We start from the raw sequence: 26730 nt of genomic DNA, 5'->3' as shown, positions 1-26730 counted from the left end.
TTTATTTATTTATTTATAAGTAGGTTCCACGCCCAAAGTGGAGCCCAACTTAGGGCTTGAACTCAGGACCCTGAGATCAAGACCTGAGCCGAGATTGAGTCTGATGCTTAACCGACTGAGCCACCCAGGCACCCCTTTTTTATGTTATGTTATATTATGTTATTTATTTATTTAAAGTATATATACATGCATTTTAAAACCAAAGCTTCAGCATGCCAAATTATAGCTAGTCTAAATTATGTGATTTACCTCAGCACATACAAGTACCTGCCTCTGAAACTACACCTTATTTAAGTTACAGTGTCAGGTTAAAATTATTGTAAATTATAGGTAAATGGAGTATAAGTCCTATTTTCAAATTTTTTGGAATATTATTGCTAATACTTTATGGGTTCTAAAAATAGAAATTATATGACTAAAAGTCAGTTGGCATCTATATATTTATTTCTGTACACACATATATACATATTTTTGGATCTGTGATATTAGGCAGGAAAAAGGGTTAAGTTATTCAGTAAAGCAGTGTGGTTGGTAACTTACTCAGTGGAACCTAATATGTAATTACTGTAACACCAAGGGCACCTGGGTGGCTCAGTTGGTTAAGCATCTGACTCTTGATCTTAGCTCAGGTCTTGATCTCAGGGTCATGAGTTCAAGACCTCGTTGGGTTCCACACTGGGTGTGGAACCTACTTAATTACTGTAACACAATTAAATGTAAATTTGGAATATCAAAGGCAAATGTAAAAGCACTGTTCAGTAGGTAGTAACATCAAGTTTATTTATTTACATGTTTATTTGTTAATTAAAAGTTTTTTTTCCTAGCTAAGGATATAAAATTTCTTTGTTATAAAGTGAACCCAATCCTGAGGTATACTTCAAAAAACCAACCAGGTATACTAGTTTCAGAACTTGCTTGTTGGGCGCCTGGGTGGCTCAGTTGGTTAAGCAACTGCCTTCGGCTCAGGTCATGATCCTGGAGTCCCGGGATCGGGTCCCGCATCGGGCTCCCTGCTCGGCGGGGAGTCTGCTTCTCTCTCTGACCCTCTCCCCTCTCATGCTCTCTCTCTCTATCTCATTCTCTCTCTCAAATAAATAAATAAAATCTTAAAAAAAAAAATAAAAAAAAACTTGCTTGTTGATTGCTTGTGAATTCTAGGTTATCTTTAGTAGTTAAAACTTACTTCCATAAACAGAATTATAATATGATATCCAATTATAGTTTATAACATTTATGTTTTCACTTTAATGTATGACATATTTTAAGCATAAAATGTTTAAATTATTTCCATTTTAGTGTAATAAAACAGATGACCCTTTAAAATTAGAAGCAGAGATGGAATCAAAAGAGTCAAACCAGCCTAAAAAGAAGCTTACTCCTTGGAGACATCAAAGGCTTGGGTACGTATTTTAGAGGAAAAATATCATGGTATTTAGATGTTCAACATGGTGAAATATTTACTCTCATTTCATTTCTGTTAGGAAGGTGAATTCTGAATATAGGGCAAAATTTCTGAGCCCAGCCCAGTATTTATATAAAGCCGGGGCTTGGACCCATGTGAAGGAAAACATACCAGATCAGGTGAGTATACATAAGCTCAGTAAGCCCACATTTTCTTTGAGCCTGTATCTTAGTTTAATTTCACAATGAGTTTCATTTAGTAATAGAGACTACAGTTTAAAGATGTGTGATACAATAGTAGCACTGAAAGTATCAGGACCTTAAAGTTATATGTTAGGATATAATTTATTAGTATGTTTACTTTTTTTATATCAAATAGCTCCTTTTTCAACTAGAGATTTTTATTCTTAAAGTCTTTTGTTAAAAAGGCTTTTTACAATCCAATATTTCATTGTGTTAATACAACTCAGCTTATAGAATTAAAGCATTGTAGTTTTCTTAATAATATCCAGACCTCCAGTCTCTCAACTGAAGATTAATTTTCAAGATTAGTTTGTCTGACAGTGGCATCCACCGGCAGTGTGTACTGTGACCGTCTGTAAGCATAAGGGAGGAGTGGCCTGTGCTGTTAGAGGTTTGAGTTCCAGTGTTGGGATACCCCGACATATGGGAGACATTCTGAGGATCCTAAAGAAAGGTTTGAGGAAAAGGGTAATCTCGAATTGGGAAGCTTCTTACAGTCAAAAACAGTGGAGTTTCTGGTTGTTGTGCAGTTACCATCTTTTAAACCCCATCTTGATGGTTTCCTGCCTTTTCTGTGTGAATAAGCAAAAGTAAAACAATTTAGACTTTAGTCAACACCCCCTCCGCCATCATTGTGAAGAGAGAGATAATTTGGATGGGGAATAAATCTTTATAGTTCTGTACTTTAAGCCATGGTTAACAGTTGCATGCCATGAGCCTCTGGAGGAAGGCTTTGGCACTTTGAGCAGCTGGCTCTTGGCACTGGCAGCCCCCAGGCCAATGTCCTGGGGAGAGTCCTGTATTCTACGTGTTGTTTCAGAATGTTACTTGATTCCTTCCACTGTGGCTGCCCCTCGTGCTCTCTACTGCCCTACGTGAGCATGGCTCAGCAGCAATACAGGCACAGTAAAAGGCAAATCTTGAAGCTGTCCCAAATATTGTTGGAGGCAAAATTCATATATTCACCCTGGTGAAATAAAGTTAAAAATAAGAGCATCGGGAGCAAGCCTGATGAAGCAAAGGAACTGCGTCAGTGAAACTCCTGAGCAGTTTATGGCCATGCCAGACCTTGGCAAGGAGCTCTGAGCAGTCTCAAGGGGAATGAGGAAAGGCCGGGGCTGGAGGCAGGGTCCAGAGCGTGGCAATAGACGGCTAGTGTGGCCAGTTAATAGGTATTAGCCTCTGGCCCTGTTATATTTAGGGGCTTCACTAGGTTGAACTCATGAGAGGCTCCTTATTGTGGAAAGATTATCTCTTAGTCTCTGAGACATCTTTACGATGAGCTGGTATTTAGGCATCAGATCTAAAAATTTAATGGACTAGAGGATTGTTTTGTCTGGAGTCATGGTAAGATGATGGTCCTTATCCTGCCCTGATGGAAGAAAACATTTCTGTTGATGTTAATTTAAGACCTGTCTTTTCAAGGTTTCCTATTATAACATCTTGGTAACATGACTATTTTAGGCTTTTCAAAAAAACTCATTGCTAATGGTGGTTGTTAGTGTTTAAATTAGTGCGATGTTTGCCTTAACCTCTGTGGGCAAAATAATTCAAAAAGTGAATTGGAACTAGAAAAGAATAAGAAGTTTTATCTAAATTTTATCACTGATGATGATAGCTTTTCAGTTGACCAGGTCATAGATATTTAATATGGGCCATATTTTACTTAAATCTTAGATTTTATTTTTAACTTGAAGGCATTTACTTATGTGGCTGCTTATGAGGTATCTAAATATAAGGTACTCCCTCATTTTCCCTCTCCAAACGTTTCATGAAGGAATATTATTCACACTCTTCAAATGCACTTGGACATCAGTGACTTTATTATTATTAGAATATTAGCTTTTTGAGTCCTGTTATAGTTTTCTGGTCCATATGTCATACTCATTTCCTCCTATGTTGCTTGAAATATTAAACTTTTTGAATCTATTTATAGTCTAGTGCCTGGGTATTTTATCCTAAGACCCAACTACCAGTTCATATAACATGACAGTGGTTGGTTTTATTTGTCCAGTGGCTGTATATGTGTTATGTCCATTATATAACCACTGGCACTACTGCTTTTTAAGATGCTCACTTAAAGGGTTGTTTTTAATAATAATCAGCAGTTGTGATTGTCTGGTCTCATCCTTAGAATAACTACTGAACCTGTGTTAAATTTCTTTTTTCTTGATTGTTAGGTAATCTTCTAATCATCCAAACTACATTAGTTGAGATACTTTTTCCTAATGTGTCTTCCACAAATAGGACCTTATTTCAAGATAAAGTTCCACATTTGAGAGACATGCTGTAATTTGACAGACATTGTAGGGATGGCTAGGCATAAGATGACTCATTTTGATGGGGATGATTTTTGGGGAAAAATTTTTATTTTTTAATCTTTCAGTTTTTTAAATTTGAATTTTCTGTATATATTTAAATAACTTAGTTGAATTCTTATTTTGGGAAAAGAAATTCGGTAATGAAAACATTTTACTTCTTGCATTTATATCCTATAATCTGATGGTGTTACTTGACTTGGAAAGGGATGTGTGTGTTTTGTTTTAATTGAGTTTGAGTTCATATCCTTGTTAGTGGCTGTGCTTGTTGGTTGTAGGGATTGTTCTTGATATTGAGTTCATACCATTAGGTTTTTTTCTTTTTCTAGTAGAACAACTTGCTTTAGGAAATATCAACTTTCTATTTTTTCATTCTAGTTTAGGATCATAGAAATCTAAAACTAGGTATTTGTAAGCCACTGTTATATTAGCACTAAGATTATCAATAAAGATTGCTGATAAATTTAAAACATTGAGATTTGAATGTCATTAACAAAATAGAACTGAATTCAGTTTTACAGAATTTCCCTAGGATCTCCTTTTTGAAAAAAAATATTGTTGACAAATAAAACCGGATCACTGGCACATGGAGGGATATTTACCCATCTTCTCATTCATCAGACAGTAGGTCCTCCCACCTAGATGGAATACAGCCTTCTCTGCTGCTCTTCCCTGCCCCCGCCCCCCCGCAATACAATGCAGGGCTGATGGACCCCCTTTTGAACCACTCCTTCAATTTATATCTCCTTTGTTTATTGCACCATAGACCATCCAGTATTATGATGATAATTTGTCATAGAGGAGGAGGTCTGCCTCCTCTATCGGACTATGAGCACACTGAGTGCTGTGGGGACTTTCTTGCTTATCTCTGGCTCCCAGACATCCAGCTCAGGCCTAGCACTTAGTGCACACTCAGGACACTCAGGATGTGCTGCATTTTCCCTCACATTGTGGAGTTTACAGGTTAATGGGGGAGAATGATGAGAGCCATTAATTCCAGTAGAATGAAATAAGTACTAACGGGGATATGCATGAAGAGAGATGAGAACGGAGGAGGAAGCTGTGCTAGAGCTTGAAGATTTGACCTTGTAGGTGATGGAGCAGCTGTGAGACATTTGAAACACTAGGGGATTTAATAGAAATAAAATCTGGATTATATCAAGGCACTTTATAACAAGGCCTCTGTGCATTCACAGTGCCTGGTGAGGGGGTGCCTGGCTGGCTCTGCTGGTAGAGCATGCGACTCTTGATCTTGGAGTCCTGAGTTCCAGTCTCACGTTGCATATGGAGCCTACTTAAAACAAAAACAGCAAAACACCCTGGTTGGTATTTCAACAGATTCAAACTATATGTCTTAGTTCCACCTGTTAAATGCGAAAACCGCTACTAGGAATTTAAAGTTTAGGAATGAACAGAAATGTTAGATGAACATGGCTCAATTTTTCTTGGCAGTGAAGAAAATATCTTGAATTATCCTTCAGGAATGTTTCAGGTTTGGTTCATTAGAACAGTAGGACCCTGCTAGGATTATATGGTTTCTTATGCCACCATGATAGATGTTGTCTTTTGCTTTGGCTAATTCCCTACAGATGTAAGACTTTCTTTTTAAAGATTTTATTTATTTATTTGAGAGAGTGAGAATGGAGAGAGAGCACATGAGAGAGGGGAGGGTCAGAGGGAGAAGCAGACTCCCTGCTGAGCAGGGAGCCCGACGTGGGACTCGATCTCGGGACTCCAGGATCATGACCTGAGCCAAAGGCAGTCTCTTAACCAGCTGATCCACCCAGGCGCCCCAGATGTAAGACTTTCATCCTTTTGCATTCAGGAGTGTCTCCTTAAGGAACTGAGGATGTGTTTCTCTATTGCTTTTGCAATGCCAAGTTTCATTTGCTTTTTTGCCTGTAAGTGAAAGACAATTTTAGCAGACAGTATCTGCATATCCTTTTAATGTTATTATCCCATCTTTATGATAGGAGAAATTGAGTTTTTGAAGAAGAAATAAAGATGATTTTAAACAATTTTAAGCTGCAACTTAATTTTTTTACAAGGTGGAATTGCATTTAGGGAAGCCAGCAGGTGGCAGTATGATGTATGAAATGAAAGGGTTTCAAAGAGTATAAAAGGCTCCTTTCCATATGAAAAGATGTTATTTGCATATTAGGGAATTCAGATTACCTTATAATTCATCAGAATATTATTTTGTATTGTCACTTTGCTGAATATATTACAATTTTTATTTAGTACATTTTTTAAAAGTTGAGGTTTTGCTGATGCCAGCGGAACCTTGAGGAGGTTGGAGAAGGAAGCCTCATGATTCTCTCCCTGGGGGCTTGTAGGGTAGTAGAGCTGTTGTGGAAGCCAGGAAATAAAGCCGGGATAGGGGTTTCCGGCATGGCCTACTCTCACTGCTCTTCCAGAGGTGGGCGAGGAGGAGTAATAATTAGGTTACCTGTTGTTGATAGCACTCCAGCCATGCAAGAATGTGGCTGGTGTTCAAGGTAATATTAAGATATCTTCCTCAGTGAATTAAATATTACTAAAAATAATTTAAAAATATTGATTGACAACTTTGTTATATATTTAGAAGGAAGGATAATAAGGTATTTCATTGATTCCCATTAATATTCAACTATGGCATTAACCTGTCATTAAGTGTGTTTCTGTATTCCTCTCCTAGGCTTCTCTAAATGCCATGTGGTATGCGGAGGTTGGTTGCTTTTGAGTTTTTAAAAACTGTAATAATGCATAGAGTACTTGTATAATTTCAGTCAAAATATGAAGCAGGTGTCAATATTTTTCTTAGCTGCTACAAATTCTTCTTCCTGCCTGCTGGCCTGAAATAAAATAACTGCATTGCGCTTTAGCTTGACTGTTTTAATTTCTGCTTAAAAATGCACATAGTCTGACGAATGTCTGTGGCTCTTTTTGCCTTCCTTTCTCCTTGTTCTCTGGCTGTATTTGTGCATCATCTTTGATAAGCTATGTCGTGATATTTGCAAAGGAGCACTTAAAATAATACACAATGTCTCAACTCTCCCGCGTAGGTTAAAGAACTCCGAGAGAAGGCTGAGTTTTATAGGAAACGAGTTCAAGGAACACATTTTTCTCGGGACCATCTGAATCAGATTCTGTCTGACAACAACTGCTGTTGGGATGTCTCCTCCACCACAAGCTCAGAAGGAACCATTAGTAGTAACATTAGAGCTCTAGATCTTGCTGGGTGAGCTATGTTCTTTGTGGCTGGCACAAAAGTATGTTGTAGCTTAGGTAGATCACGGAATCTTACAGGAAATTGACATGACCATTCAAAATTTGTCTTCCGGTCAAATGGAGATACGCCAGCCATTTATTACATTTCATTATTTTTAGTGTATTTTCTGTGAAAAGTAAAGCTGTGTGTAAATAATATATAGTATAAATCTGGAAGACTGGACTTTATACTATATATATGTAATTTTTATAATATCTCCGAAGGGTAGACTAGGAATGATTACGCAATAGATGGAAAGAACGTTAAAAAGTAAGAAGAAAAGGTAGCAACAACAATGACACCTTAGAGAATATAAGCTAGTGTACATCCTGTTACCATTCATTAACAGATTTTCCGTGGCTAATAAGACACTTAGGCCTTGATTCTGTGGGACAAATCTCTGCTCTTTTGGGTTTTAAAGTGAACATTATTTAACTATAAGAGAAATAGCACATTGATTTGTAGCAAAATAGTTTTAGTTATGGTATGTTAATAGTCATATAAGCCGAATTGAACTATAAGTTCTAATTATGACATCTGATTTTAAAAATTCATCACAAAATCCATTCTTTAGGGATGTCTGGAAAAGATTAATCTATCTAAAGTGTAAAGTTTGAATCAATTTGCTTGATCCACAAGTATACTTGAGTTTGTGCATAAAAGTAAGTGAACGAGTTAGACCATGTGGAGTCCTGGTTTATGTGTGTAAATGCCAGTCTAGGAGACACTCATGAGTGTTGTCAGCAGTGGTACAGGCATGCATGTGTGAAGGGAGGAGTAAGAGGAGATACCTATATTTTATTTTGGAGTATTTTAATAGAAAATCCAAATTGTAGCTTTAGTTTATTATACTGTCAAATGAACTCTTAATTAGATTTCTTTCTTCAGTATCTGGGCAAGGTAATATCTGTGGGAAACCTAGTTGTGAACACGGGAAGGGAATGACAGACTCGTTAAATTTAGTATAAACTAGAAATCTCAAAGTCAAGTTTGAAACTTTTTGTTATGCAGAGATCCTACAAGCCATAAGACTTTGCAGAAATGTCCTTCTACAACACTGGAAGAAAAAAGGCCTGTCTTGGAAGAGCAGCCGCAGAAAAATACCACAGAGAAGTTGGGCATGTCAGAGGCTCCCACCACACCCGTTAGAAGGCGCCTGGCGTGGGATGGAGAGAACCCCAGTGAAGGCGCACAGAAACAGCCGCGAGAGGAGGGCGGGGAGGAGGAGACCGAGAAGGGCAAGCAGGTCCCTACGGGAGAGCTGGGGAAGCTGGAAGTACCTGAAAAATCTAAGGCAGACGAGATAAAAGAAGGGTGAGAGTTTTAAATTAGTCGGTATATGGAAGCATTATGCACACAGTTAATATTTTTTGTTTTGTCACCAAGTACAGTGGCTTACACTCTTGGTTTTATGACTAATAGAGAACAGATGTTACTTTAATGTCACAAAGCAGGCATTTTTTTATATGATTTATAATTTGACTCAGGTATGTGAGTCACCAGTAATTGGTAGTTGAACAGTTGAACACTGAGCTACTGGGGGAGGAAGTAGTTAGGGTTATTTTTGTTTATGTCCCGCTAGTTATGATTTGCTAGATTTGTAAATGTGTCTGGGAGAATGGCTTTCTTTATGACTTGAGGAAAATAGCTGATATTCTTTAATATCAAATGTTTTACCAAGAAAGAAAGACAATATTTTGTAATATTAAAATAAGTGGTTTCTGCAAATAGCTAATTCTTGTTGGTTTATATGTTAATTCCTTTGGGGAGTAGTTCTTTACCACTGATAATGGTGCTTCTTGTTCATAATCCAAATCCCTTCTCATTCTGTCATGACTTTTGTGCCTAATAGGAAACTTAGGCCCTGATGTAATGGAAGAATTCTCTGCTTTATTGTTGCTGACTTGCAGTGGTCTTCCCTCTTTTCCAATATTCAGTCACTCTTAACTGCATGTGGATTTGTTATTTTTTCAGAAACAAAATGGCCTTATCTTATAACTTGTATTATTGTATTGTATTATTGCACAATAATGACAAAATATTTTTAATCCTATTTCCTGGAGGAAATGCTTCATAGTAGCTTGTTTGGACTTGTAGGTCAGATTCTTCTGTATCTTCTGGAAAAGGAGGCCGGCTTCCTACTCCAAAGCTAAGAGAACTTGGTGGAATCCAAAGGACTCATCACGATCTCACCACTCCAGCTGTTGGTAATGGGCAGACACTGTAGTTCTTATTTTACCCGCTTTTTCTACATGAGAATTTAATTTGAGACCAGTTGTCTTCTGCATTTTTCCAGGTGGTGCTGTTTTAGTGTCTCCATCTAAAGTGAGGCTTCCAGTCCCAGAGCAGAGGAAAAGAATATCTTCTCAGGATGGCTTAGAAACTGCAAAGAATGATTTTAGGAAGGTAAATATTTATATTTTGGGGGAAAAAATATCTTTTTAGGAAGTGATTATTTTAGTCACATGTAACAAATGAATAATAGGTTCAGATCTTAGAAAATTCTGTGTGTTGTATGTGAAGATGATACTATTAACCTGCTTTGAGTAAGGCAAAGGCATTGAATTGTTTTTTCTGACAGTAACATTCTATTTCTGCTGATACACTTTTTTTTAAAAAGATTTTATTTATTAGAGAGAGAGCACGAGCAGGGGGGCAGAGGGAGAGGGACAAGCAGACTCCCCGCTGAGCAGGGAGCCCAGTGTGGGGCTCGATCCTAGGACCTGGAGCTCATGACCTGAGCCAAAGGCAGACGCTTAACCGACTGAGCCATCCAGGCGCCCCTCTGCTGATATACTTTTAAATCTTGTCAATAGTGACTCAACAGGAGGCAAGAGAAGAAAAACAATACTTTTCATTGAGTATCTACTGGGTGGCAGCTGTATTCCAGCTATGTTCCAGGCACTGTTTTAGCATTGGAGATACAGCAGTGAAAGAAGCAGGCAAAAATTCTGGCCCTTACTGAACTTCTATTCTAGTGGAGAAGAGAGACAATAAATAGGATAACCAGGTGCAGTACATAGTATTTTAGACAGTGGTAAGTACTCAGGAGAAAAATAAAGCAGGGGAGGTCAATAGGAAGTAGCCAGGGAAGTTTTCACTGAGAGGGTGGCGTTTGAGCAGAATCTGAAGTGGGTGAGAGATTGACCCATGTGCATATGTAGGAAGGCATTCTGGGTAAAACAGCAAGTGCAAAGTCCCTGAGGTGATCAGGTACCCGATTCCTTGGGGCCCAGCCAGAAAGCAAGAGAAGGAGAGTGTGGGCACTGAGTTCGGAAGCATAGCGGGGAACTAAACCGTATAGGGCCTGATAGGTCATAGCAAAGACTTTGAATTTTATTCTGAATGAAATGGGAAGCCTTTGGAGGGGCAGAGGAGTGATACGATTTGACTTAGGTTTTCCCGTGGTTACTCTGGCTGCTGTGTTGGGAACGGACAGTAGGGATGCGAGCAGGGGCATGAAACTAGATAGGAGTCAATTACACTCTCCAGGCAAGAGGTGATGGTCGTTCGGTTCATACCAGTAGCAGTGGAGGTCATGTGATGAAGTCCGATTCTGGATATGCATTGAAGGTGTAGCTGACCAGATTTGCTGATGGTTAAGATATAGCATGGGAGAAAGACAAGAATCAAGTATGACTCAAGATTTTTGGCCTGTGCGTAAGGATGGAGTTGCCACTTAACTGAGATGGGGAAGACTGTGTAAGGAAAAGGTTTGCAGGGAAGACTAAGAGTTCTATTTTGGACACATTACATTTGAGAAACTTATTAGACGTACTAGTAGACATAGGCAGTTGCCTTTCCAAGTTTGGAGTGTGGGAGGAGAGGTTGGGCTGTAGATACAGATTTGAGTGTGTATTGTATCAGTGGCACAGGTATGTGAGATCTTGAGACTGGGGGCGATCACCAGGGGAGTTGGTACAGATAGAGAAGTGTACGTGTAGACAGGTGTCAGCCCCAGTTCTTTGATACTGGGAAGTTGAGGTGTACCCAGCAAAGAGGCTGATGAGGAATAGCTTGAGCGGCGGTGGGAAATCGGAGACTGTGGTACCTTGGAGGTGTCAAGGAGGAGGGAGCGTTGGGCACCTGCGTGACTTGGTTGGGTGTCTGCCTTCGGCTCAGGTCATGATCCTGGGGTCCTGGGATCGAGCCCCATGTCGGGCTCCCTGCTCGGAGGGGAGCCTGCTTCTCCCTCTCCTCCCTGCTTGTGCTCGCTCTCACTATCTCTGTCTCTCTCTCTCAAATAAATAAATAAAATCTTAAAAAAAAAAAGGGAATGTCGGTGCTACTGATGGATCAGTAAGGTCTAAGAACTGGTGATTGGATTTAACAATATGGGTATTATCGGTGGCCTTGACAAAGGGCAGTTTTGGTGGTGGGGAGGGACAAAAGCCTAAATGCAAGTGAGTTCAAGAGAAATGAGAGGAGATCAGAGGCAGTCATCACAGACAATTCTTCTAAGAGTCTTTTCCGTGAAGGGAAGCAGAATCACTGGTGGTAGTTGGGAGTGAGGTCAAGATGAAGGAGGTAACAACACATTTATATGTTGACAAGAACAGTTTTTTTTTTTTTTTTTAAGATTATTTATTTGAGAGAGTGACAGTGCGAGCAGTGGGGAGGGGCAGAGAGAGAGAGGGAGAAGCCGACTTGGGGGCTTGATCCCAGGACCCTTACTTAGATCATGACCTGAGCCAAGGCAAATGCTTAACTGAGTGAACCACCCAGGCGCCCCAACAGGAACACTTTTTTTTTTAAATTTTATTTTATTATGTTATGTTAATCACCATACATTACATCATTAGTTTTTAATGTAGTGTTCCATGATTCATTGTTTGTGCATAACACCCAGGGTTCTATGCAGAATGTGCCCTCTTTAATACCCATCACCCCCCTCCCCTCTAGAACCCTCAGTTTGTTTCTCAGAGTCCATCGTCTCTCATGGTTCATCTCCCCCTCCGATTTCCCCCTCTTCATTCTTCCCTTCCTACTATCTTCTTCTTTTTTTTTTTTTTTTTAACATATAAGGTATTATTTGTTTCAGAGGTACAGGTCTGTGATTCAGCAGTCTTGCACAATTCACAGCGCTCACCATAGCACATACCCTCCCCAGAGTGTCTATCACCCAGCCACCCCATCCCTCCCACCCCCCACCACTCCAGCAACCCTCAGTTTGTTTCCTGAGATTAAGAATTCCTCATATCAGTGAGATCACATGATACATGTCTTTCTCTGGTTGACTTATTTCGCTCAGCATAATACCCTCTAGTTCTATCCACGTCGTTGCAAATGGCAAGATTTCGGGATTTTTTATGGCTGCGTAATCCAACAGGAACACTTTTAAAGAGAGAAAAAGCTGATGCAGCCCCAGCCAGCCCCTTTGCACCTGTGCACTGAGTGCCCTGCACCACTCGAGATGTTGCGTAGGATCTGGGGAGGAGCGAGTGGAAGGGTTGATTTTAGGCACTCTGACAGTTCCTTCATTGTTACAGAGGAGGCAGAATACGTGAGCACTAGGGAGATGTGGGGGCTTTGGGAAAGTCTCTTTGGATTGTTTCTTGGTGGCACATGAAGAAAGATCCTTGCTGAGAATGAGGCTGGGGAAGAAAAGGTTGGAGGTTTGAATAAAGAGTAGAAGGCATGAAATAGTCTTTTCAAGAGAGTGGGAGAGGGATTGGGCAGGGAAATGTGAGATAATGCAGGGTAACATAAAGGGCCCATTTTTGGCTAGTGGTCACAAATTTGATGTTGATGAGTTGTGTGTTTTTCTCCAGCAATGTTTGGCTGCAGAGGTGCAGGATAAGTAGAGAGTTGGATTTAACTGGAGTTCATGTTTTGTCAAGGAGGAAGAGGAAATGAGAAAGGGGGTCAGGGAGCTAAGGTATATGCCAGGAAGTGACTATGATGATTGGCCTTGGGGACTGAGTTAGTTAGGGCAGAAAAATAGGACTTGGGAAGGTAAGGCACAGTGCAGAGGTGACAGGATCAGTGGAACATCTTGGCAGACTTGTTGAAATTAGGGTACCCATGGGGATTCGTTTTTTTTTTTAATTTTTTTTTAAAGATTTTATATATTTATTTGACAGAGAGAGACACAGTGAGAGAGGGAACACAAGCAGGGGGGAGTGGGAGAGGGAGAAGCAGGCTTCCCGCCGAGCAGGGAGCCCGACGTGGGGCTCGATCCCAGGACCCTGGGATCATGACCTGAGCCGAAGGCAGACGCTTAACGACTGAGCCACCCAGGCGCCCCTGGGGATTAGTTTTAAAGGTAGGAGGTGGTGGTCAGAAGTTGGAAGTCTGGAAGCTTCTTGGAAGTCAGGGATGCTTCTTAGAAGATACTGAGATACTGAGGAAGAGGAAAAGTTGATGAGGTAAAAAGGGTGGAGAGGAGAAGCATAGCATGTGTCAGTATTCTGTGGTGAGAAAGAATATAGGGTTCTTTTTATTCATTTCAGAGAGAGACAGAGAGAGAGTGTGCAAGCGATTGTGGGGAGGGGCAGAGGAGAGGGAGAGGGAGAGGGTCTTAAGCAGACTCCTCACTGAGTGGTGGAGCCTGATGCGGGGCTTGATCTCATGACCCTGAGATCACGACCTGAGCCAAAACCAAGTCGGATGCTTAACAAACTGTACCACCCAGGGGCCCCCGTAGAGTTCTAAGAAACAAAGGCAAGTATAGTGTGTGGCAGGGAGTAAGTCAAGATGAGTCTAGAAAAGATAGCAATATGGAAAATTTTTATCATTCTCTTGAGAGCAATGGAAGCCATTGAAATATTTTAAAAACCTTTTTGGTTACAGTGGAAGGCAAGAGTAGACTGTGGTTATCCTTAGACGGTCCTGGGCGTGGTTGAAGTAGGACTTACTGATAGCTTCGACTAGGAAGGGTGGGCATGGACGGAAGTGGATGAAACTGAAGGATTGGGTAAGGGAGACAACATCAAGGCTTGGTGCTGGGTTGCATCATTGGGGGGGTGTTGCGGTGAGAGACCATGAATGACTTCTAGGTTTCTGCCTTGCCCAACAAGATTGATGGGGAATGCCATGTACTGGTAAGAGAGCTCTGGACAGAAGCCACCTTTGGAGGGGGACATCAGGAATTTCACTTTCATTCACTCAGTTCGATATGTAATGTGCTCTTACTATGTGTCAGGCACTGTTCTAGTATCTTGGGGATTCATTGGTAATCACGACAAAATCCCTACCCTTGTGGAGCTTACCTTTTCATTCTGAGAAATAGATAAATTTTTAAAGAGATAATTTCAGCACAAATAAAATCCCAAAGGACCTCCGAGGTGTGGGTGAGGTTGCTTTACATTGGGCCGTCAGGACAGGCACCTCTGAGGAGGTGACATTTTAGCCAAGACCTGACTCATGAGGGATGTGTCCAGGCAGAGATTAGCGGAGACTGTTCTCCAGTTTGAAAGAGCAGTAAGTACAAGTGTGCAGCAGTGAGAGTTTTAAAGAGTGAGAAGACCAGTGTGGCTGGGGCGAGGAGAGGGTAGGAAATGAGCTTTAGAAGGGAGGGTGGGTAAGGAGTGCGGCTATTATTCTGAGGCACTGGGAAGCCCTGGGAGGGTTTAAATATACACAGCAAACGTCTGATTTATGTGATAAAATCCTTCTGGCTATTCAGTGGAGAATGGGCTGTATGGGGAGTGGGATGGTGAGGCCAATGAGAAAGCTTTAGGCTCAAACCCAGATCACCAAGGCCATTAAATTAAACTTGGGAACCCCATATGTTACAAATATTCTAGAGATTTCATTCAGACCTTTTTAGCAATCGTGAAAGCAGTATGACAGATCTCAAATTCTATGTATATATGTAGAAAAAGAAAAAATAACAGTTTTCCTAAGTGATACCTATAATTATAAAAAGGGAAGCAAGAGGAAGATTTGTGGTTTTATTTTAGATCTTGCTTTAAAAAGAAGCGTTTGTTGGATAAGACCCTAGGCCTTCTCTACTTTTAAGCAGTAAGTTCTTGGGGCGCCTGGGTGGCTCAGTCGTTAAGCGTCTGCCTTCAGCTCAGGTCATGATCCCGGGGTCCTGGGATCGAGCCCCGCATCGGGCTCCCTGCTCGGCGGGAAGTCTGCTTCTCCCTCTGCCACTCCCCCTGCTTGTGTTCCCTCTCTCGCTGTGTCTCTCTCTGCCAAATAAATTAAAACAAAACAAAACAAAACAAAAAACAGTCCTTTCATTGCAGAAAATGGTTATCTCTGGGTCAGAAAGCAGTGTTTTTAATATTGTGTTGATATACCCAAAGTCAATGAGTAAAAGCCACATTTACAAGGAATAACTAGGAAAGTTTGGAACTGTGTTTGATTTTACTGGTTCGAATTCTCCTAATAAGTAAAATTATACAAGGATTTTAGGCTGGTGATACATTATCATTGTGGAAAATAGAAAATACTGACCAACTAAACAAAATAAATGCTGTCCTCCCTACTGTTCAGGGCAGCCACTATTGAATGTTTGAGTTCTTTAGGTATATAGTGTATTTGGCTATTGTGCTGGAGGTAAGGTTTCATAATCTATTTTTTCTCACTTGGCAATGAATTGGGAACATATTTACATATCATTATATATCACTTACAATTAAGTTTTAAAGGTGACATGATACGCAACCTATAGTTATACTGGTTGTTTATTGTTGAAAGCAATTTTTTTAAAACTAGATGCCTATTGCTATTTCTTAATTTTTTTGTTTTGGAAAAATGCTGTAAAGAAATTGTCCTTTAGCTACTTTTTTGTTCATATTATCTCTTTTTGTGTAAATACTCTCCAAGTGTAATTGTGTGATAAAAGAACACAAAGTTTTACGGCTTTTGCTGTTTCTCCAGCTCCCTGGAAAGATTGTGCTCCCAACAGTACTCTAGGAGAGTGCTAGTTTTTCCACATCCTTGTCAGCACTGGGTATTATAGTATAGCTTTTAAAAAAAATTTTAATCTTTTAATTTGGTAAGTGAAAAATTAATATCTTGATGCTTTTATCTTAAAACTATTTGTTTACTAGGGAGGTAGAATATTTCTGCTATTTGTAATTTATGTCTGTATAAATTGCTTATATGTATATCCTTTTTCCATTTTTAATTAGTTATCTTTTACAACTCAAAAAGAAATATTTATGGAGCAATGATAATTCATTGTCAATATATAAGTTATATATTTTCCTCAAATTTGTGATTTAAAATTTTTTTAATGTTTGTATATTTTTATATAGCTAAATATGTTTACCAATATTGGTTGTTTGGCTTATAAAATCTTCCTACACAGAGGTTACATAGATTTTCCCCATAATGTCTCCTACTGCTTTTATGGTTATTTTTTTGTGTGTTTAAAGGTTTGATTTTTTATATATATTACAGACACATATCTGTATTTTTTTTTTTTTTTTTTGTCACTTAGAAAGAAAGTCACGCTATATCCCTCCTGACTTCTCCAGCTGCTGGTATAAAAACAGTTGATCCCCTGCCTTTGAGGGAAGATTCTGAAACCAGTATCCCCAAATTTGCTGAGGTAACTCTTCCAGTTTCAAAAATTCCAGAATATCCAACAAACACACCTGGGCAGTCTCCTTCTCCACCCTGTGCTCCATCCTACTGGCATCCCTCTCGTCGAATTCAGGGCTCTCTGAGAGATCCAGAATTTCAGCATAATGGTAATTATTTTGGTTTTAATTTTTTGTCTTTTAAAATGAAAGTGTTACACTGGTGGGTACAAAGGCTTAAGTAAGTACTTTATGTTAATAAATTATGTTACCTAGTATTTTAGTTAATGTAACAGATTTCTTTAAATGGGAAAAGTCTCATTCATCTCTCTGGAACACTCAGCTGTGATATAACCCCAGTTCACTTTTGTATAAGTGTGAGGTTCCTTCCTTTCTTCCTCTCTCCCTCCCTCCCTCCCTCCCTCTCTCCCTCTCTTCCTCTCTTCCTTCCTTCCCTTCTTTCTTTCATATTTTATTTATTTGAGAGAGAGAGAATGAGCAGTGGGGAGGAGCAGAGGGAGAGGGAGAAGCAGACTCCCCGCTGAGCAGGGAGCCCGTCGCGGGACTCAATCCCAGCACCTGGAGATCGTGACCTGAGCCGAAGGCAGCTGCTTAAGCGACTGAGCCGTCCACGTGCCCCAAGTGTGAGGTTTCTTTCAAGTTCTTTCCTATACATATAGAGGCAACCCACTAGATGCCAGCAGCGCCCCTTTCCCAGGTGTGACATCTAAAAATGTCTTCAGATATTGCTAAACGCTGCCTGGATGGAGAATTCAAGGTCATAAATTATTTTCCTTTCGTCTTATTAGGCATTGTTGTGCTCTTCTCTAGCTTCCACTTTTGCCATTGAGAAATCTTGTGCTCTTCTGATTTTTGATCATTTGTGTGTGGCTTCTTTTCCCCTGGCATCTTTGGGGACCTTCTCTTCACACTCAGTGCTCTGAACTTTTACCGCGGGTCTCCGTTTTGCTAGTACTCCGTGGACTTTTTCAGCCAGGGAAATTGGTTCCTCACTTTCTCGAATTAGTCAGTAATTCCTTCCCCTCCATTTTTTCTTTCCTCCTCTTCCGGCAATCCTTGTTATTCTGAGGTGGGACATGATCTTATTTGCTTATCTTACTGTTCCTATTTCCCATTGCTCTCTTTTTATTTTAATTTGAAAGGGTTACTCATTTTTATTTTCTACCCCTTCTTCTGAGTTTTAAAAAATTTTTTGCTGTATTTTTAATTTCTAAGAATTTTTTAACCCTGTATACTCCCTTATTCAGCATCCTGTTCTTATTTTATGGATGTCATGTTCTATCCCTTTGAAGAGATAAGCGGTATATAGAATTCCCCTGTTTTGAATATGGTACCCTTGCCCTCAGTTGAACCTGTGTCCTTCAGTCAGAGTCGCTCTGATAAATCTTGCAAGATGAAACCTCCATTCTTCTTTTGGGAGGAAGGAGTTATAGCCAACTGCACAAATTTAAAGAAGGATTTGGCAGCCTGTTCTGTAAACCAGTTTCCTTGTTCAGTTTTACCTTCCCTCCAACTTTCAAGGGTACTTAGTACTCCTAAACCTGAGCCAGTAGAGGAGAACAAATTGGTTGCTTCTTGGTTTCCTTCCTCTGCTGGCTTAGGATTCAGTTTGGATATGATGATAACATACGCACTGCTTTTCTGTTTGCTTTCCATTTTCCAAAATTTTGTTGCTGTTTCATTGTCTTTCATTTTCTTTGTCCTATGGGTTTATGTCATTCTTGTAAATGTGTGTAGTCCATCTACCGTCTTTAAACAGAAGCCTACAGCATTCTTGAGGCACCTGGGTGGTGTAGTCAGTTAAATGTCTGACTCTTGGTCTCAGCTCAGGTCATGATCTCAGGGTCATGGGATCGAGCCCCACGTCAGGCTCCGTGCTTAGCACTGAGTCTGCTTAAGATTCTCTCCCCCCTCCCTCTGCCTCTCCACCCCCCCAATAAATAAATAAATCTTTAAAAACAGAAGCCTACTGCATTTCTTTAAAGTTAGAATAGATCAATATTGTCATTGCAGAGAATTCTAGAAATTTTCTATTGTTTGTTTACATATTTGCTAAGCACATTATAAATTAGTGAATGGTCTGTTAATAATAATTTCTATTAAAATATAAAATTAATAAAATTTTTGACAGTCTACTTTCACTAAGGTTTTCCTGTAAATAAGATATACTGTTAGGTGGCTTCGAAGGATAATTTTTCTGCCTTTTTTTTTTAAGTGGGAAAAGCAAAGATGAACAATTTCCAGTTGCCTCAGCATGAAGTCTTTAATGATGAAGGTATTTCAGTAATAAAATAACATATGATCAAAATATGAGGTTTTATTATATGGTAGTTTATAATAGTATTATGATCTTAACATTGGATTAGCATTTTATAGTTTACAGAGCAATTCCACAGATATTATTTCATTAGATCTGTGAAATCCTGTGAGGGGGGTAAAATTATCCCCATTTACAAATGAGTAAACTGGGACCTAAAATCTTGAATTTTTTTAGGGCAAACAGATGATAAGAGAGATTATGCCTAGCATCACACCTGAGATCAGTATTCTTTCTGTTTTTCCATCCTGGCTAGCTGGGGGCTTAGGAATTTGCTCTAGCATATCTGTTATTTTTTCCAAATATCTGTATATTGTCAATTTTCAGTTCTCAAAAAAATATGATTAGGGAAGATGTGGACTTTTTCTTGTGTAGCATTCTGACAAATTCATTTGCTTCTGATAGTGGCTGGAGGAATTTTGATTCCTGATGTGAACAATCAAAATTATTATTTAATTCATCCTAAAATGTATGAAATTACTGAATTTATAAATTTTGGATATGAAAGTAACTTTGAATTAATACTTTATGTATTATAAGTTCATATACATTGAAGATTTTCTCTTCTCTTAGCAAACTTGGGACTTTTTTCAGAATTCAGTGAGCTAGAAATCAAGTTACCATGTTTTAAAATGCAAACATCTGGACACTTTGAATCCAGTTGTGTTTTTTTAATGGAAGAACAGTGTTTACAAATAACCTTATAATAGATTTGCTTACTGAGAATGAGGAATTTCTGTAATAATGAAGGGTAGCATGTTAAAGTCAAACATTATTTCTACATTAAGTGAAATTATTTTGGAAATGTGATGTAAGCACTATGTTAAGGTATAGCATTTTGTTTTTAAAATGCTTATAAAAGCTTTTTGCCAAGAACAGCTGTGCTTTTTAAAGTAGGACAAGACAGTATGATGATGAATTGTTTCCAAGTAATACTGAAATCACAGGCCATGTGTTTTAGGTAATGACATTGTGGGATTTCAGGCAGGAAACAGAATGCTCATTTAACATTAAAGTGTTTGATTTCTAAGTATGGTAAACTTGGGAAATTATAGTTGAACTATCCTGAAAATGTTAATATCTTATATTTTAATAATTTTTTTCTGACAGAGTCAATATTGACATTACAAAGCTTGATGCTTTTAATTTTGTTAATGTTATAAAACATAGTATTTTTATTAGAGGTATTTTCTACACTGATTGTAATTTTTTCATTGCAGATGAGGACAGATTATCTGAGATCTCTGCTCGCTCTGCAGCTTCTAGCCTCCGGGCTTTTCAAACTCTGGCACGAGCTCAGAAAAGGAAGGAGAATTTCTGGGGCAAAACATAATTAAATATATATCTAGTTGAGTTGCTTAACAATCTAGGGCACCATTGGCATAATTTTTCTTTATTGCTTTACTATGTTGAGACTTTTCAAGTGTTTGGATATTTTCCCCCAACATTTCCTACTTAAAAAGAATTGGTTGACTTTTCAATAGCCATTTCAGTTTACTTGGAAAATTTTAACACAGGTTCATACAAATTCAACTTAAAGAATTCTCTTGACACTTATTCCAAAGTACAAAGACGTAGATTTCTTCACATGTTCTAAGTTTTGTATGAAGGATAGCTGGTAGAATTGTGAATTTTCCCTATCCACAGAATATTCTAAAAAATGAACAAAGTGAAGTAAAAATTAAGATCCAAGTGTGATGTATATATTCCTTGAAGATTGGTTATGTGTATCTTTATGATTTGTAGATGTCATAAGATGAATTTGTTGTTCCTGTAACTTGCTGTAGCATTTCTTTTTATTTTAGTACCTTCTGTGTGTGGTTGCAGTGTTAAAACAATTGTACTTTAAATTGAAAATATGAGCTGTATATATTTTTCTTATTTATGTAACAAAGTTTGCTGAGAGAATATGTATATTTTTGATCTTTGTGTGTATTCTATTTGTATAAGGACTTTGGCTTACATTTGAATAATGTCTCAATTTTGAAAAATTATTTGTATAATGGAGAGTTAAAACTTTGTAGACATTTTGAAATAAAAATTGATCAAGTATTTCAATTCTGTTTGTTTGAAGTGTTTCAAGTTTTTGGCTTCTCCAGAAAGTTACTACCTGGAATAAATAATTATCTTTTAGAAACATTTTACTCATAACACGTTAATCAAATGTTCTACTTCTTTTGTAGCTGTCCATATGCAACAAAACTTGAGTCTAGAATAATTTTGTATGAATATAGGAAAAATACAGCATTTCTAAGGCAGACTTATTTTCAAAAATTTAACACATACCTTTTGACTATTCTTTACTCATAGGACATGTTCTGTTTTCTTACTCTTTACTTCATCTTGCAAATCATAAATCTAATTTTCTGAAAAATACGAATTTCATAAATATTACATGTGATGTTTACAAGAATACACAGAAGGTACTGAAGATAAAATATACAAAATATTCATGCCTGTTGGTTAGAAAACAAATGAAAAGTCTGTTTTAAAGTGCTTAATTTGGTCAAAAGTGCTTTTGCAAATCATAGATTCATAATTTATTAAAGATCTTAAGAGGTTATAAATAACGGCATACAAATATTTGCTTACATCTCACTGACTTTAAAATAGTTTGTTGATAGAAGTTATTAAGGCACTAAAGGTGGGAATAAAAGTTAGAAATTAGTGTGTAATTGCAGTTTAGAACACAAAATTACTTGGTTTTCATACACATATGTACTGAGGCATATTATCTGTAAAATAATTTTGGAACTTATTTTCTTTGGTGTCTCTAGACGCTTAGAGGTATCATTGTCTTCTTCCTCAAAAGTTCATTAATCTAGTTGGTTACGATAGAGTTTTCAACGACCACTGATCTACAGTAAAGAAAGGAGTTACAGCTAGCTTGCAGGGAATTGTGTAAACACAGTCTATGTTACCTAAGCTACAAACTGTAAAATATGGGTACAACTGTTGGAATAAGTCTCACCACATGAACTTGCTCTATTGGATGTTCGATGGATTAGGGTATGGTTCTTACGAGGCTGAGATTATCCCCAGTCTCTGGGTGACAATTTAGCTTTGTAGTATACTGCCGACTACCTCGTAAAAGCCCTACTCAGTGGCCCTGGGGAGAGAAGTGTTGAGAGATTAGTACTCTGTACTGAAAGCAGCTCAAAGGACATGCATTCGAGTTGGTGGGTAAATAGTTTTAGTTACATGAGAGATATGCCATGATACTTGCTGGAGTTTAGGAGCTGGCATTGTTAATTTTTAAAATTGATTTTATTAAGGCATACTTTTATATACAACAAACTGCAATTGGGGGCACCTAGGTGGCTCGGTTGTTAAGCATCTGCCTTCGGCTCAGGTCATGATCCCAGGGTCCTGCGATTGAGCCCTGCATAGGGCTCCCTGCTCTGCAGGAAGCCTGCTTCTCCCTCTCCCACTCGCCCTGCTTGTGTTCCCTCTCTAGTTGTGTCTCTCTCTGTCAAATAAATAAATAAAATCTTAAAAACAAAACAAAAAACAAACTGCAATCATTAAAAAAATTACAGCTCAATGAGTTGGGAAAGAATCTATACATCTGTGAAACCACCCTACAACCAAGATACGTTATTATAGTCCATCATCCTAAAAGTTTCATTTCCCTCTGCAGTTCAGTCGTTCCCTCCACCCCTGATCCCAAGGTCATCACTAATCTGCTGTCAGTTTAGTATGCAAGAATTTTATATAAATGGAACCATCTTTTACATTGCTTTCATGCAGTGTGTTTTTGGAAGTCCTCTATGTTTTCACATTTATGTTCCTTTAATCCCTTCACCCACTGGTGGACTTTTGGATCGTTTGCAGCTTGGGACTGTAATGAATAAACTTGCTATTAATATTTGCAAGTTTTTGTGTGGATATACACTTTCATTTCTCTGGAAAATAGGTAATTCAGTATTCATCTTTAATATAATTTCTACTTTGAATATACATGAAAATCATTATTTTAAACTGGTGGCTTGGTCTTTTTGTCAAAATTGGTATCTCACGAGCTAGACTGGGGAGCAAACATCAGAATCACAGTGGAAAGTTTTTCCAAAATGCACACACCTGTGCCTCTGTTCTTTCGCCCATCTTCATCCCAGATGCTGAGATTCTCATGTGTCCCTGGTTGAGAACCCAGATAAAAATGTAAACATATGCATGTATGGTAGGCTTTGCATGTTCATTTCTGATATCACCTCTGGATCTCTTAGGGAATCTGAACTCCATATTAAGAACTCTTGAATGCTGATTTTGAGGGTTAAGGATAAAGAACATGATAAATATGCTTAGTACATGGTAGGAAATGTTACCATGAGATTTAAGTATAAAGATCTTCATTTTACAGAGGGGAAAATGCTGTTAGATTAAATGACTGGACCAAGATCTCATAGCTGGTGAATTAAATCTAGGCCTTCTAGAAATCTACCTGTGCTGCCTTTTCTAGAGAGTTTATGCTAAAGTTTTGAGTCCTACTGTGATCACTTCTCTCTCTGGTTGATTTATTTGGGAGTTACTCAATTTTTGAAGTATCTTTCTAGTCGGGGAAAGGTTATATGTGCATTGAATTATTGTACAAATGGATTTGTACAATGAATGAAAGTGAGTCAATATTCAAAACAAGTTTGTACTTATATAGAGCATGGGTGTGGTTGGCTACCCAGGATGCTCAAGGATAGATTATTTACCTTTGTTGTAGTTGTCGACACCCAAAAAAATAGTTATCCTGACTTCTGGAAGTTCACCAAAGGAACAAATAATCTAAAATGGAAACTGATCCTAGAATCGTTTACATTTGGTTTTGGAATATGTTTTTGGTACTTTTATGTGAGGTGGTATTAGTCATGTTAGCATGCTCAGGGCCCAGTTTTTGTCAAATTGCCATCACCACTCACTTTCCCAAGATGAGTCAGCTGTGCAAAGGCTACTCCAGGCAGAGGAATAGTCTCCGTCATTGGACTAGTTAGGGTTGTGTTCCGCCAGGCCTGGTCATGTGAGAAGCCAGCCTGCCCCTCTAGCGTAACTCATGGATGAAAAGCAGGCTGGGGTTATCTTGCTAGTGTTGAACTTGCACTCTGGTCTTTCTCCCAGGGTGAGCAGAAGCATAGAAAGATCAGCCACTTTTATTCCTCTCAGGTTGAGAGCCAAACTTCCTACAACCCTGTTTCATATTTCATTTCCTCCCTGATCCTGCGAGGCCCATGAAGGACAGCAGCCTCTCTCAAGCAGAGGGCAGCTCTCCCATAGTCTGACCCTTGCTACATGGCTGGTGAGAGGGAAAGAGTAGTCATCCCAAAGATGGCCTTCCCTTCTCTTCCACGAAATGCTCCATCCACTAGTCCCATCCATGGCTTCATTATGCTCCAGACCCAGCATGTCCTTGGAAATTGAGTGAGAGATGAGAACTGGGGGCACTGAGGTGCCTTTGGAAGTCAGAGCATGAGGCCAACAGATAGAGTGATATTTGGGAGGTTTATAACCAATTTGGATCACATAATGGACAATCTAGATAATGTTGGGAAATTGTTCAGTTTTCCCCCATTATTCTACACCCGCTTGTATGTTGGAGCTGGCTTCTGGGCCAATTATTAAATATTCAGAAATGTTGAGAGCAGGTTGTTAAACCTTCAGTAGTTTGAAATTGACCATGGTGGGAGGCTTTATACCATAGAAATCAGCCAGTGGTATAAATCAGGGCTTTCTCCCCACTTATCCACCAGAGGCAGTTTCAAGCCCAGCAATGTGACCACTACACCAGTCTCTGATTTTATTTTTATATCATTTGCCTGATAGAAAATAGTCCACTTCAGAAAGGAGAAGAGGAAGCCCAAGAGAAGCTGCTATAAACCATTCACATCTTCCTTAGTTTATAAAGACAAATAGAACATGATTTCATTCATACGTGGAATTCAAGAAACAAAACAAATGAACAAACAGAAAAAAAAGAGATAAACAAACAAAAAAACCCAGACTCTTAAATATAGAGAACAAACTGGTAGTTGCCTGAGGGGAGGTGGCGGGGGGTCGGGTGAAAGAGTTAAAGGGAACTAAGAGCACATTTCCCAGGACAAGCACTGAAACCTGTAGAGAACTGTTAAATCATTACATTTTACACCTGAAACTAATATGACATTGCATGTTAATTATACTTGAATAAAAAAACAAAAATACTTTGGTTTAGTTTCCTTTCTTGGCTGAAGTCCACCTAGAAAATAAAAATAAGCTACAAACAGCAGATAATAGATTGTAGAGGGAGACTATCCATGATCCATCCATGGTACTACCCAGAAGTAGGGCCCAGGAGTCTGTGTGTCTAATCTTCCAAGTGATTCTGATATTCAGGTAGTTTAGGAGCTACTGGCTTTGGGGTTACAGTAACCTATGGTCAAATTCCAACTCTACCTTGAGCAAGTTGGTTAAACTTCTTTGACTCTGTGTTCCTCATCTGCAAGAGTTAAGATTCCATGGCTTAAGGTCTCTAAAGGTATTTCATATCCCCTATTCAGATACTCAAAATGTCCTATTGTGTTGAAGGCAAATTTTCATTAAAATAATGGGGGTGGGGGTGGAGAGCATGTTTTAGAGAGGCTAAGTTTAAATCTAGAAAGCAGGAGGCAGTGTATCCTAAAATCGTGGCATCTGGGGGCGCCTGGGTGGCTCAGTCTGTTAAGTGTCTGCCTTTGGCTCAGGTCATGATCCCAGGTCCTGGGATCCAGCCCCACATCAGGCTCCCAGCTCAGTGGAGAGCCTGCTTCTCCCTCTCCCTCTGCTGCTCCCCCTGCTTGTGCTCACTTTCCCCCTCTCTCTCTATCAAATGAATAAATAAAATCTTAAAAAAAAATTGTGGCATCTGGCATCAAAGCCCTATCTGTGATGACCTACATTCAGCTCACACGGAGGCAGTATGGGGCAGGGGTGGTGAAATGATTTGTCTATTTCCGCTATGTGGTAAAGCAAAAGACTACAGTCTTGTGACTCAGCAACTCTAGAAGGTGGAATCAATTACCTGAGATATGCAAACTGTATCAGTGTAACCATGAATTGGAGATGTTATCAGGAATGAGTCAGGCAATGCAGAGGTAAAGGACCCACCATAATTACTGATGAAAGGAAAGATAGGCAAGGTTGGTCTCTAAATGAATATACCCAACCAATTTCAAAGATTTCCTATGTTTGCTACAAGTTGTTTTTTATTTAGAGATTGATGATATAAAACTCAAAGTTTTGTAATTTCAAGAAGAAAATATAAACTAACCTAAATGCCACACATTCTGGGAAAATGTAGGAGCTTTACACTTACAAATTCAATTACAGTCAGAGTTTGGGCATGTCACTCAGGAAGATTTTGCCCACAATGAGTACCTTAGCATTTGATGTTCCTGTTAAAAAATTAGGTCAAAACAGTTAAGGTTCTGGACAAACCAAAGAAAATTGAAAATAGGTTTGTATGACAACACCAACTCTTTGGTTCCATAAAGAACCACTAACAGTATAGGTACGACTTGTAATTTTGTGAAGATGAAATGGATAAAGAAGATGTGGTTCATATATACAATGGAATATTACTCAGCCATCAGAAAGGATGAGTATCTACCATATACATGGACATGGATGGAACTGGAGGTTATTATGCTAAATGAAATAAGTCAATCAGAGAAACACAATTATCATATGATTTCACTTATATGT

General features: G+C 38.8%; 1 protein-coding gene across 3 annotated transcripts in view; it reads left to right on the top strand.

Moving 5' to 3' along the window:
• The window catches only part of SAXO6 (stabilizer of axonemal microtubules 6), a 33676-nt gene extending 12721 nt beyond the window's left edge, over positions 1 to 20955 (top strand). Inside the window, exons 6-15 of one of the 3 annotated variants that reach the window (XM_028110847.2) lie at positions 1297 to 1400; positions 1482 to 1581; positions 6640 to 6669; positions 7007 to 7182; positions 8224 to 8526; positions 9310 to 9419; positions 9509 to 9618; positions 16610 to 16862; positions 18928 to 18987; positions 20250 to 20955. In XM_028110847.2, the coding sequence (XP_027966648.1) occupies positions 1297 to 1400; positions 1482 to 1581; positions 6640 to 6669; positions 7007 to 7182; positions 8224 to 8526; positions 9310 to 9419; positions 9509 to 9618; positions 16610 to 16862; positions 18928 to 18987; positions 20250 to 20362 (1359 nt within the window). In that variant the 3' untranslated portion in view covers positions 20363 to 20955. The remainder of the gene's footprint in view (positions 1 to 1296; positions 1401 to 1481; positions 1582 to 6639; positions 6670 to 7006; positions 7183 to 8223; positions 8527 to 9309; positions 9420 to 9508; positions 9619 to 16609; positions 16863 to 18927; positions 18988 to 20249) is intronic. The other 2 variants (XM_028110850.1, XM_028110848.2) reach the window with 2 other exon arrangements.
• The last annotated feature ends 5775 nt before the right edge of the window (positions 20956 to 26730 follow it).

This window comes from Eumetopias jubatus, unplaced genomic scaffold (genome assembly GCF_037043125.1).
Source record: "Eumetopias jubatus isolate StellerSeaLion01/CBP00866 unplaced genomic scaffold, mEumJub1_p1.0 scaffold_8, whole genome shotgun sequence".
Lineage (NCBI taxonomy): Eukaryota > Metazoa > Chordata > Mammalia > Carnivora > Otariidae > Eumetopias > Eumetopias jubatus.
The sequence above is the reverse complement of the archived record's forward strand: the minus strand, read 5'-3'. Positions and strand labels throughout refer to the sequence as shown.